Below are 13,947 nucleotides of genomic sequence, written 5' to 3' on the forward strand. Positions count from 1 at the left end.
ACAATCAGTGCAAACAAGGGACTTTAAACCTAAATAGGGTTTGCAAGTCAGGACGTACTCAGTTCAGAATACTTTCCCTTTATCCACCCCTCCTCCAGTTTCTTTAATGGTCTCACCAGGGCTTTTTTTTTGTCATAGAACGCCCAGAACGGAGTTCCGGCACTTTTTTTGGATGGAATCTTATAGGGTAGGCGAGGCGGGTTGTATGATGTGTGTGAGTTCCGGCACCTTTTTTTTTTTTTTACAAAAAAAGCACTGGGTCTCACAAAGATGTCAAGAAAGCAGTATTCTATTGAGCTAGTGGATCTGCTGAGCAACTACCATTTAAGACATCAACATTTAAGCCAGAAGCTTTTTTTTTAAGCATCCTGTCACAGATGGCTTTGCTACTGTGATCCCTGGATAGGAGCTGGCTTCTGATTTTCGCTATGTTGAATCTTTCCCCCCCCCCCTACATTGCTTTTCTACAGAAATTACACGAACCTACACAAACACACAAAGACGCAAATGCCCCATCTGAGTGACTCGGAGATAGGTTCAAGGATTTTTTTTTTCTTTTAGCCTCTCTCTTGGTCTGTAGCCTCCCTAAATCCCTCCCCCCCATTCAGTAGAAGAAAGAATGGGGGGAAGCAAAAAAAATGGAGAGATGGGTTGGGGGTTGGGGGGATTCAAGGGGGAAGCAACTTCTTTTCCGCATCAACTGCAGAAAAATAATGATAAATAAATAATTCTGATGAAGGAAGGAAAGTTGGCTCTTGAATCTTGTCCGAGTGGATTCTAAGCTAAAATATGTTATGCCACTTCCTCAAAGATTTTTAACCCCTGAATCCTCAGGGGTAGAAACATTGAGGAAATGGGCTGACACATTTTAGCTTAGAATTAGTCCGGACATCCTCTTTGCCTGCCAAAAAAAAAAACCAAAACCCAACAACAACAACCCAAAACCTCTAGAAGTGTGATTGTGCGGCAAGAGAAGATGCTGTCAAGGTGTTCTTCTTTTATTTCATTTTGCAACTTCCTCTTTAATAGGATGGCAAGGAAGGGAGAGAGAATTTTGCATGCAAATAGGCAGCTAGGTAGGTGCTCCTTGACTTACCATACACAATTGGGACAGGAATTTTAGTTGTTAAGTCATGATGGTCGTAAATTAAGACACCCATGTGGCTGGAACCAATGACTTTTTTTTTTACAGTAGTCATCCACTGAATCGTAGAGTCAGAGAAAGTCCCGAACCTTTTCTCCTGGGTGGTCTCTTTTTGCTAGAAGCGGGCAAAAAATGGTTGCAAATTGTAGTCATGTGAGCCTGGGATGCTGCAACCAGTTGTAAACTGTGAGTTGTTGCCAAGTGCTCAAAAATGTAGTTGTGTGATGGAAGTGTGTGTGTGTATGGAGGACTGGCAGCCCTAGATTTTATGATAACTGGAAGTAATTTTACAGATAAATAGAAAACAGCCTTTCTGAAGCCTATGTGATTCTGATTGGCCATTAAAAAACTGGGTCGTAAGTTGATACCTTTGACAAATAAAATAAAATACCTTTGATACATAAAATAACAAAATAAAATAAAACAATAAATAAAATAATAAATAACATAAAATATAATGTAATATAAAATAAAATAAAATAAGGGTTATGGCACTGACCATCTATTCTTCCCCCCAAAGGCATGCAAAATGTTGTTAACCAATTAGTATTAATAAAAGCAGGATGCAAGTGAAAATAATAATAATAATAATAATAATAATAATAATAATAATAATAATAATAATAATAATAGCAATTAGAAAATGGCCACTCAAACTACACTGGGAACAACTGTCCACCTAAGCAGTTCCAAATGAAATGATTGTTTCCTCCTGGAAACTGCAACAAAAGTATAGCATTTCAAGCCTAAATCGCTGGTAATAGAAGAGTTTGTGGGGGTGTTTTTCTGTTTGTCACTATATATTCTCCCTGGGATGTTTTTGCCTCTTGAGTTTGTGTATAGCCTTGCAGGTATGTGTGGAGTCTGGTGTGGTTGTGTGCATACCTGTTGGGTATTTGAATGCATGTGCAGCCCCTGATCCATCAACCATCACTGCATATGCATAGAAGCTTAAAAGATTTTCTGTTGCTGTATTGCAGAGATGCTTTTTTTTTCAAGCTGAAGGTTGTGATGTTTGTGCTTGAATCAATTTTGGCAATTTAATTTGGTAATCTTCCAGGAAGCACTTAGAAAAATGTGATTAGGAGCACTTATTCCTTAACTACATCTCAAAGCGGTAATTCTAGAAAAAAAACAACACTTTCCCGGACTCCAACTTACTGAAAAAGATTTATTGCCTTCTCAATCTCTCTCTCTCTCTCTCTCTCTCTCTCTCTCTCTCTCTCTCTCTCTCTCTCTCTCTCTCTCTCTCTCTCTCTCTCTGTGTGTGTGTGTGTGTGTGTGCCTACATTTTGCAGAGTATTTTTCCCCATCTGAATGACTGCTTTCCTCAACAGGGCTAGAGGCCTTTGGTCCACTTCTCAGCTCTGCCACATCTTCCTGGACAATCTCATCTCAGTTCTGGAAGTGGAAATCTACAAAAGGATGTGAGTAGAACTTAAACAATTGTTTGGCTTGGAAAGAGTACACAAAGGGCTCCAGTAAAAAGCTATATTTGTACTTCAGGGTTGAAATGAGGGGTCCTTGGTGCTCTCTGAACTTGGTGGTTTTCTTGCAGACGTTTCATTCCCTCACTAGGCAACATCATCAGTGCACTTTGCACAGTTGGGCTAATAAAACCTCTGCGGGAAAACCACCAAGGACAGAGAGCACTAAGGACCTCTCATACCAGGGGCTGTATGTCCACAAATGTTGAACAGTGGCCCCCTCTTCAAAAGGCTATAGCCTTGCCATCTATATGTGATTCATGGTTTATCTGTCCATGGCTAGCTCAAGAGATGAGACAATCCGTGCCCTATTGGGTGATCATGTCCGAGATATTTCCTTACTTAAACAGAGAAACAGAATGACCACCGGCGGGCAAAAAAGCCGTGGGAGCAAGAGAGACTTCTGATTTCCTGCTGGCTTCCCCATTGAAGATTCCTTTGGGGAACCTGGCCAGGAGCATCAGAAATCTTCCTTCCCTTCCCTTCACTTCAGGCAGGTAAGTGGCTGCTGCTGGGTAAGAGAGGGAGCAAGGGATTGTGAGACTGGCTTGGAAACTGTCATGGAACATTAAAAGGAAGATCACATGACTGCAGCAGCGGCCAATAGCACTGAAGCAAAACTTTGCCAAGCTTCTTGCTTTCTGGAGTCGTAGATCCCAGAGTTTGGACACATTAGCCCATTTGAGGTAGTTTCATTCAAAAAGTGTTGCCCTATGATGCACTTTTGTCCAGTTAAAGGTCACGACAGTGAGAGTTTTAATAATTTTAATAAATTTATGGAGTTTAGGGTCATGAATTGGCAATTAGTAATAGGATTTGAGGGATTCTGAAATAGTAGATCCACTTAACTGGGATGAATGATTTGCAATGAGGATGTATAAGTGTAGGGTTGATATTCCTAATTTTTCTGCATAATACAGCTACTTGAAATGGTTTGGAGACTCATTCATTAAGCGATTTGATTTCTTGCTCAGTAATATAGCAATTTAGGATGTACACTTTGAGGTTTCCCAAAGTGAAGAATGCTTTTCTTTTATTTCTAATGGGGCATTATGTTTTTAGTTTCTTCTGCAGCTACAGTTTAATCCAATTATCTTTGAAAGAAATAAAGATGTTATGAAGGAAAGTGGTGAACATTGGCTCATCCAGTGCGGCATTGTCTACACCGCCTCCTGGGTTTTAACATAAATCTTTTTTTTCTTTTTTCTTTTTTCTTTTTTGGCTTTAGTTGGGGATGTCAAGGAAAGAGAGGCTGGATTTTCTTGCTACAAAACATGGGCTTTTCAACTAACTTTCCATCAGTCAATAGTGTTTCAGGGCATCTAACCATCACTTTTTAGATTCCAGAGGTACCCCAGATAAGGTCTTTTCAATTCCACGGAGTGGGCTAACGCCTCCTTAAGTAACACCAGCTGCCTGCAATTAGTGCAGGTTCGCATCCAACCAGGCTCAAGGTTGACTCAGCCTTCCATCCTTCCCAGGTAGGTAAAATGAGGACCCAGATTGTTGGGGGCAATAAGCTGACTTTGTAATAATGCCGCTTGGGGTGTGTGTGAAAGCCCTAACAAGCAGGCATATACATAGAATGAAGGCTACTGCTAAGCTTGTAAGCCGCCCTGAGTCTTCGGAGAAGGGCGGGATATAAATGGAATTAAAATAAATAAAATAAATAATTCCAAACAGCAAACATGAGGTTTTAACTAATCAGAAAGAAACATACACCTTTCCAGTCCAGCACATCACACCATTTTTTCCGTAGGACAATTCTCTCATTTCCCCCCCCCCCCCCATTTATTATTGCACCAGTTGCCTTTTTTTCACTTGAGGCCAGACTGAGAACATAGTGAGTTCTTTTACTTAGCCACGTAGCCTAATCCTTTTTAACCAGGATTGCCCCCTTCTGGTTATCTTATTATATTGTCTTCCATGGAAATAAATAAAAGTCTCACTAGACACAGTGCTGCAGAATGTAAGGCAGGAAGTGATACCGAAGGGAACTTCTAACTAAACAATTGAATTCATTTCTTTGCCAGATATGCAAATCAGGACAAGGTGCTAAGACTTTTATGCGTGCTATTCCTCTTCTGTCTTGACAAGCAGCCTAGAAGAGAACTCTTCATAGTCTTTAGAACTTCTTTAGATTGTCTTTGGGTGATGTTCTGAACTCATTTCATACACACTAATGCAGAGGTCCCCAACTTTTCGGTCACCAGGGACCGGTTCCGTGGAGAGAAGTCTTTTGTTTGTGCAGACTGGTTGCTGGCATGCCCTGGCCCGGTACTGGTTCACGGACTGGGGGTTGGGGACCCCTGCGCTAATGGACAAGTGATGGCTGTGAAGGTACTAATTTTTTTCCTTTTTACAGACAGTCCTCAACATAAAACCATAACTGAGCCTGCCCATCATGGTCAAACATTATAATGGTTGTAAATTGGGTCAGTCATGTGACTGACCAGATTTTTATGATCTGTTTGGTGGCAGTTGCTGAGTGAATGACGTGGACGTTAAACGAATGCCACGGTCATTAAGCAAACCCACTGTTTGCTATGGCACAGTCTTGCTCAAAACCAGATGTAACTAAAACCATCATAAGACACATTTATGTGACTGTGGGAACACAGCAAACTGCTGTAAACATAGCCAAGTTGTCAAGCTCCTGAAGTGGGACCTATAACCGCAAATGGAAGGGCAACCATCAGAACTGGGTCATAATTCACATTTTTCCCAAGCAGATTGTAACTTCCAATGGTTGCTAAGCAACTGGTTGCAATTCAAGAATTACCTGTACTCTCCATCTTCCTTGGCTGCCTTGATCATTTTCATCGGGATTGTTGTATGATGAGCCAGGGAGGCTGCAAACTACCAGAGAAAGTCAGACAATTGCATTCATTCATCCATCAACCACTTTGTCTAGGGGTCTTCAAACATGGCCCTTTTATGCCTTGTGGACTTCAACTCCCAGAATACCTCAGCCAGCATGCCTGGCTGAGGAATTCTGGGAGTTGAAGTCCACCAGGCATAAAAGGGCCAAGTTTGAAGACCCCTGACCTTGGCACTAAGGTTATGTCAAGAACACATATCACAAGAGCTTCATTGATTTTTTTTGCCTACTTGGAACATTAAAAAACCTCCCTTTTTTACAACCCTCTAGTTCCTATTCCATGTAGAGTTGGGGTGACTGGATGGAGCTGAGTGTTTACTGGGTGGATGCCCTTCCTGATGCCATGTAGAGTTTGCAGCAGATTTTTTTTTTTTTTGCGCATTAGGAGAGAAAGATCTTCAAACTTCGAACGTAATATCAAGTACCAATTCTACTCCATTAAACTGAATAAGAAATTCTTGGCACAACACTTTTTTCCCTACATGATTGTCCATGAAAGACCAGATCCACGTATGAATAACAATATAGCAATAGCACTTAGACTAATATACCATTTCATAGTGCTTTACAGCCCTCTCTAAGTGGTTTACAGAATCAGCATATTGGCCCCAACAATCTGGCTCCTCATTTTACCAACCTCAGAAGGATGAAAGGCTGAGTAAATCTCGAGCCGGTGAGGATCGAACTCCTGGCAGTGAGCAGTGGGTTAGCCTGCCATATCGCATTCTGACCACCGTGCCACCATGAAGGTTCAATTAAACTGATTTATTGCTAACTCTTCTCAACTAACGGCACCTGCTTGGAATTAAATAAGGGTCAATGGCACCCAAATGGGGTTGGACCTAATTCGTTTGTGGCTACAAAAGGATCCCTCTTTTCACTCTGTCCTTCTCCCACAATGAATTAAGAAGAAAACTGTATTTTGAGCTTCTTAGTTGGTAGCATCTTTACATTTGAATCTCATTCTGAGTGCCTCATATCTTCTTTCCCCCCTTTTTGTCCTCTAGGAGTTGAGTATGATCTCATGACTTCTCCTGCAAACACAATGAAAAACATGTCATGCAATGCCACCATTGATGAGTTTCGGAGTCAGGTGTATCCCGTGGCATACTCCATAATCACTATCCTGGGATTTATGGGAAATGGCTTTGTGTTATGTGTCCTCATCAGGACATACCAGGAGAAGACACCGTTCCAGATATACATGTTCAACCTTGCCATTGCAGATCTTCTCTTTGTATGTACTCTGCCCCTGCGAGTGGTCTATTACCTCTATAAAGGCAACTGGTTCTTTGGTGACTTTTTGTGCCGGATCAGCTCCTATTCCATGTATGTCAACTTGTACTGTAGCATCCTGTTCATGACGGCGATGAGTTTCTTCCGTTGCATCGCCATTGTTTTCCCGATTTGGAATATCCAATTTATCTCCCGGAAGAGAGCCATCATTGTATGTGTTAGCATTTGGTTCTTTGTAACCCTGACCACCACCCCATTTTTGCAGAAAAGTGCTCAGTTATCTAATGAAAATGTAACCAAATGCTTTGAGCCACCAAGGAACAAGGATGTGAGGAAGCTGATGGTTCTCCACTACATTTCATTGTTCGTTGGTTTCATCTTTCCTTTCATTACCATCACCATCTGCTATGCCATGATCCTAAACAAGCTCCTGAAGAATCCCATGCATAAGAAAGAAGGAATTCGTAGAAAAGCCATCTGGATGATCATCATTGTGACCATCGTCTTCCTCGTGAGTTTCACCCCGTATCATGTCCAGCGCACTGTCCACCTCCACTTTATGAAAGATAACACTTCCTGTGAGAAGAGTCTCTACATGCAGAAATCTGTGGTGATCACCTACTCCCTTGCAGCCTTCAACTGTTGCTTCAACCCACTTCTCTATTACTTTTCTGGAGGGAACTTTCGTAGGAGACTTTCCACTTTCCAAAAAGGCTCTATTTCCAGTTCTCATAACCGGAAGATGTCCTCAAAGATAGAGGAAGTGGTGAATGGAAACGCTGTGGAACATAAGGATTAGTAAAAGGGCTTCTTCATCTGTCCCTTGGCAGAAACATGCATTTTGGAAGTGACAGGAAGACTGTAGGCCTAGCACCTTGTAAAACTGAAAATATGAGCCGGCATGGGCAATGCGCTTGCAATTATACCAACTTCTCAGATGCCAATCTGAGATGCCAATTATTGTGTCGATGGTTTACCTAGTTTCTCAACATGGTGCCCAGAGAAGCAAGTGTGTATATAGACATTCACTTGGCATCAGCCAGATTTCCTTGCTTCATCTGTTATTTCCAAATGTTGCCTCTGGGACCTGAATAAAACTTTAAAAATATCATAAGAGATAAAAACGATGATGTAGTCAATCCAATGCTTTGTTTGGAACTGTGCCCATTTGCTCAGAAAAAGGCAGTGATAAGCAGGGGAATAGGGCAAGAGAAGGAACTAAAGAAATTCCAGGTAGATTTGAAGCTGATGCCAGTATGATCTAGAGGTTAGGCCACTAGGCTAGAAAGTGGGAGATCATGAGTTCAAGTCCTGTCTCAGCCATGAAAGCCATCTGGGTAACTTTGGGCCAATCACCAGGAGATGGTGAATTCTAGTTCTGCCTTAGGCATGAAAACCAGCTGGGTGACTTTGGGCCAAACACCAGGATATGGTGAATTCTAATCCCGCCTTAGGCATGAAAGTCGGCTGAGTGACTTTGGGCCAATTACCAGGAGATGGTGAATTCTAGTCCCGCCTTAGGCATAAGCTCAGCTGGGTGACTTTGGGTTAGTCCCCCTCTCTCTCTCCCCAACTCACCTCACAGTTGTTATTGTGGGGAAAAGAGGAGGAAGAAAGTGTGTTGGACACGTTCACATCTTATTTGTAAAAAGTTGGTTTCATAGTAGCGCTTTGCTTGTTCTTCTTTGAGACCCAAGATTGCTTGTGCTTGAACACCTTTCTGCATCCCAAGCTTATAAGAAACAAACCTCTTCAATCTTTCTGCCCAAACATGGAAGAGCAAGTTGAATATATATTGGTTGTGTTAGTACCACTTTATAAATCTTTAGAAAGGCCACACCTGGAATACCGCATCCAGTTTTGGTCACCACATTACGAAAAAGATGTTGAGACTTTGGAAAGAGTGCAACTAAGATGATTAAAGGCCTGGAGACTAAAACATACGAAGAACGGTTACAGGATTTGGGTATGGCTAGTCTAGAAAAAAAGAAGGACTAGGGGTGATATGATAGCAGTATTCCAGTATTAGAGGGGCTGCCCCAAAGAAGAGGCGGGGGCAACTTATTTTCCAAAGCACTTGAAAGCAGGACAAGAAAGAATGGATGGAAACTCATCAAGGAGAGAAGCAACCTGGAACTAAGGAGAAACTTTCTCATGATGAAAACAATCAACCAGTTGAACAACTTGCCTTCAGAAGTTGTGGGTGCTCCATCACTGGAGGCTTTTAAGAAGAGCCTGGACAGCCACTTGTCTGAAATGGTATAGACTCTCCTGCTCGAGTAGGGGGTTGGACTAGAAGACCTCCAAGGTCCCTTCCAGCTCTTGTCTGAACTGAACTGAATTGATTTCTAATGTGATATTATGGCTGCCTACCCTTGTTGTGATATTCTCAACTCCAGTAGTACCTAATTGTTCCTTGGTCAAGCATACATGGATTGCTAAGATGAACTATATGGGGGGGAGCCATATTTTCCTAACTCGGGGATCTCCTGATGAATTGGCCTTTTAAACTTCTGGAATCCTTTGTGCTGGTTAGAGTTTTTAGTCATTTCCAGTGTAATGTGTGTCAGGGAGAATACTGATTTGGGGAAAACTAAGGTCAAACCAAGGCTTGACAGTTATAAGAAAGTGAGTTTTTCTTTCTTTGGCCTAGAAATGTTGAATGGGGAACACTGGGCTGAGTCAGCTTGAGGACATCCTTTTTGGATCACGGGCCACTTTTCTCTTCGTCCTAAAAGCAAGCTTTTCTCTTTTTTTGATGTGGAGAAGGAAATTGAGCTTCTTATTTTAAACTGGGAGGCGCAATCTGCTATTAAAGGAAGAGGCAATTATGGCAGAGAGCTAAAAATACTGACAGTGTGGGACCGAGAGATTTTGGAGAAATAAGGAGAATCTCTTATGAAATATTGGCTTTTACCCTAGTCTTCAGGTAAAAAAATGGAAAGAAAACTGTTGTTCAACTTTCAGGAGGAGGAGAAAAGAGGAAACTGTATTTTCTTAAACTACGACATCATAGTAAATGAATATTAAAGTTTGGAGGACAATCTAATTCCAGTTTTAAGGATTAAACAGGAGGGAAGAGCAAATCTATTTCTAGGAGATGGGAGAGGTGTTTTTTGGCATATTTATTGATTCCTATTTGTGACAGTGGCAGCATCCTGGGGTCTTGTCATCCCCTTTTGTGACCTTCTGACAAGCCAAGTTCATGGGGAAGCCGGATGCAATTAACCATCAGGTTACTAATCTAACAATTGCAGTGATTCACTTAACAGCTATGGGAAGAAAGATTATAAAATGGGGGGAAACTCACTTAGTAACTGTCTTGCTTAGCAACAGAAATTTTGGGCTCATTTGTTGCCGTAAGTCGAGGATTACTTGCATTGGAGAGCCACATCTAGCTAACATGGGCCATGATCTACAGCAACAATAACTGTAGTCAAATAAAGGGACGGTAAAGAAGAGCGGGCATCTTTTCTTTCGTGCAGAAATAGCTCTGTATATTGGAGAAATGGTATAACGGGCGTACATCCCATTTCCTATCCACTTCCATCCCATCCCACATATATATTTATTTTAGGTTGGGAAGGAGAGGTGTGAAAGCAAAATGCCCATAGAGGAAGAGTGTCTAGAGAGGCCCTATGTTTCTCTAGTCTAGGACATCTTGGTAGATGTAAGGATTAGTTAATTCTATGGTCAACCGTTTTAGCGACTCGCATGGCCAGCAGGAGTTTATGTCATCCCAAGCAAAACCCTAATTCCGGGAGAGATCTGGCTAATTCAACTCAAGTAAATGTAACGTAAGCTCAACCTTTTTACATTACCATCCCAAAGAGTTAAGGGCTCCCGTGAGGCGATGAAATCCCATATGCAAAATTACAAAATTCTTCTATTGTACCGTGTGTGTTTGTGTGTGTTGGCAAGTTGCCATGGTGATTCAGTCAACGCTGGGATGTCCTTCTGGGAACTGGATATGATTTAATATCCTGGTCACACAAGTGTAAGCCTGCAGCCAACTTGGTGACAAAATGAGCTTTGGGGTCATGATATTCTGCAACTGTTTTTGACAGGGTGGCAGAGAAGACCTTAGAGAGTAGAGGCGGACACGCGGTGGGTGAAAATTAAAAAATAGCCAGCCTTTTCTTTTTTCGCCCTCATCCAAAATCCAATCATGTCGGCTAAACAAAGCCGTAACCCCCATGACTTCCCACAATCGAGGTTTCTGGTTTTTCAGCAGCTGGATCGACCTCTTTTCAAGATCCCAAGAACTGTGGCTCAGGGGGAAGGAAAGGGGGGGGGGAGAGATAAACAGAGGCCGAAATAAATCTGAGCAGTGGGAAAGCACACAACACATTCCTTCAAAGGGGACAGTGGCTCAGCATTGGAAAATGTAGCCTGCTGAGGAACTAATGTCAACAGCCTTGGAATCTCTGGGCAAGGCGGCCTTTGGGCAAACTTTCAAGACATTATTAATTGCCCTGCTAGTGGGAAATGCAAACATTTGCCGTGGTGGGAATGGGCAGAGCTTCTGCGAACAAGAGAGAGGTAGCAGGAGAGAGGAGAATGTGGACGGAATCTTCAAAGAGCATGGGTTTTGTAGTTGCACGGAAGCTAATAAAAAGTCAACCCTTGTATCCAGTGCTCTGCTAGTTGTACAAGCTAAGTCATCGTTCTGTGATGCTCTGTGGAGATCTAACCCATGCTCAGCTCCTTGGAATCCTTCCTTCTAAGAAAATTAGTAGATCAGACCAATAGAAGGGCTGTGTCACATGTTTTGTACCAAAGGGATTCTCTTTTCCTAAATGTCCATGTGGTTGCAAACAATGTTTCATTATAAGCACAATGTACTTGGTTGAATGTAATATGTAAGCACTTATGTGCGGTACCAATTTTTTTGTTATGGCACTGGCTGAATATATGTAGCATTTCCTTCCTTCCTTCCTTCCTTCCTTCCTTCCTTCCTTCCTTCCTTCCTTCCTTCCTTCCTTCCTTCCTTCCTTCCTTCCTTCCACTTCCTCCCTCCCTCCCTCCCTCCCTCCCTCCATAAAATGAATGCAAATTATAAATATGTTGATGATGCTATGTGTGGGGCTTTTGTTTTTTTATTGTTCTTGCCATGTTATGAAATTGAGTTGCATTAAAAAAATTTAAAAATGCATTTTGTTGTAGAATTGCTGCCCACCATTGAATGCTGCCTAGAGCTGACAGTGTGTCTGGAGACCCATAATACGCCATTGTGATAGACACAGATTGCCGAGTTGTTCACATGTGCTGGATATCCTTGTCCATCTTCCCCATCCAGCACAGCCATTGGCTATGATGAGTGCCAAGGAAAGTAACTGGGTGTTACTGTATCCAAAGAGCAGCAAGTTGGAGAAGCTGGCTGTGTAAGTCATCCATTTAATGACCTTCAAAGAAAATGTGGAAGATACAGGCACTTAAACTTTATCCATGTCTTTCGAATCTTTCCAAATCACTCTTAGCAGCAGTGTTTTGCACCAGTTGAAAAGTTGGCATGAGAAATGTACTTCTGTTCAGAATAACAGAGTTGGATGGGATCTTGAAGGCCTTCTAGTCCAACCCCTTGCTTTGGAGAATAGGTTGATGCTCTTTTCTTCGTGGCAGCCCCTTAGATATTGGTTGGGTGCTATCGTGTCAAGATGTCTGTGGAAGACAGTCTTTCATCTTTACAGTATATGCATAGCTATCCTCGCCAGATTACTGCAACAATAAAGAATACATCAACTCTAGATTAGCAGGGAAAAATACAGCCCCATGTTGCATTGATTAGCTCCCCCTGCCTTGTTTGGAAGTTGACATTTTATAAAGAACAACAGTTGAAAAATCCAGATAAGGAAAAAAAATTGGAAAGAGATATAATATCTGAAGTGGAGCAGATTTCTGGTGCAGGTTGATGCTCTTTTCTTCGTGGCAGCCCCTTAGATATTGGTTGGGTGCTATCGTGTCAAGATGTCTGTGGAAGACAGTCTTTCATCTTTACAGTATATGCATAGCTATCCTCGCCAGATTACTGCAACAATAAAGAATACATCAACTCTAGATTAGCAGGGAAAAATACAGCCCCATGTTGCATTGATTAGCTCCCCCTGCCTTGTTTGGAAGTTGACATTTTATAAAGAACAACAGTTGAAAAATCCAGATAAGGAAAAAAAATTGGAAAGAGATATAATATCTGAAGTGGAGCAGATTTCTGGTGCAGATTTGCTTTCTGTTGGTCTCAGAGGTCAGGATAAAAGCGAGTGGAAGAAGATTTGGATTAAAGATTAGGAAGACCTTAGAAATTAAATGCTTCTGCAGGTGGCAGCATTTAGCTGATCAAAACTGATCTCAGAAATTAAGTAATGTTGGGCCAAGATAATACACGGATGGCGTACGGTATCGCCTATGAATTCCAGGGAAATTTAACAAAATCTTAGGAGGTGGTGACAATCTGCTTCTATAATTCTACCAAAAGAAATATTCGAGAATGCAGTTATCAGGAGCCTCATCTCTTTTTGCTTTATCTCCTAAATGAATAAAAGTTGAACACCATACTTAGAAGTTGGTGAATTCTCACAGCGAATGCTTTTTGTGTCATAGAACTCACTGGAACGGAGTTCCGGCACCTTTTTTGACAGATTTTCCAAGTTTTAAAAGTAATTTTAGAAAATTTGATGTTTGGTCCAGATGGACTTGAATCTCCCTCTCGAGCATATCGGTGGCAAAATCACTAAAACAGTGCATACAGGCTGCTTGTGTGTCGAATCCAACGCACATGTACTTCGTTCAGCTGCTCAGCTTGTGTCCCTGCTCGGCTTGTGATTGGTCATGTGGTCATGCGCTGAGTGCTTCCTACAGGCGACCGTTACGTTTCATTACACAACTGACGTGTGTGGGTGTGTGTACAGTGATTGACTACGTGCGAAAGGTAAATAAAAGATTAACAAAATGCCAGTTCCGGCACCTTTTTTCTTACAAAAAAGCACGGCTGTCATAGCTATTTAAGGAGAAGCTTGGTGTCCATCTTTCTACTGTGGTTGTGTTGCTCACTGCAGCTCGTCCTTTATGCAGGGGAGTAGACTGAGGGGATAATAGCAGTGGTTCCCAACCTTTTTTATACCCTGCACCCCTAGAACGCTTCTGATATATTCTCGCACCCCTTACAAAAGTTCGAAATAATGGCAACAAACTATGCACATACA

The 13,947-nt window shown here is 41.9% G+C and overlaps 1 protein-coding gene across 2 annotated transcripts in view; it reads left to right on the forward strand.

Annotated features, from left to right (window-relative positions):
- CYSLTR1 (cysteinyl leukotriene receptor 1) overlaps positions 1–11,897 on the forward strand; it is an 86,039-nt gene extending 74,142 nt beyond the window's left edge. For both annotated transcript variants that reach the window (XM_081336843.1, XM_081336844.1), the window contains 2 exons: positions 2,482–2,571; positions 6,520–11,897. In XM_081336843.1, the coding sequence (XP_081192969.1) occupies positions 6,537–7,547 (1,011 nt within the window). In that variant the 5' untranslated portion in view covers positions 2,482–2,571; positions 6,520–6,536 and the 3' untranslated portion in view covers positions 7,548–11,897. The remainder of the gene's footprint in view (positions 1–2,481; positions 2,572–6,519) is intronic.
- Positions 11,898–13,947: the final 2,050 nt, after the last annotated feature.

The sequence above is a fragment of the Vipera berus genome, assembly GCF_964194415.1.
Source record: "Vipera berus genome assembly, chromosome: 11".
NCBI lineage: Eukaryota > Metazoa > Chordata > Lepidosauria > Squamata > Viperidae > Vipera > Vipera berus.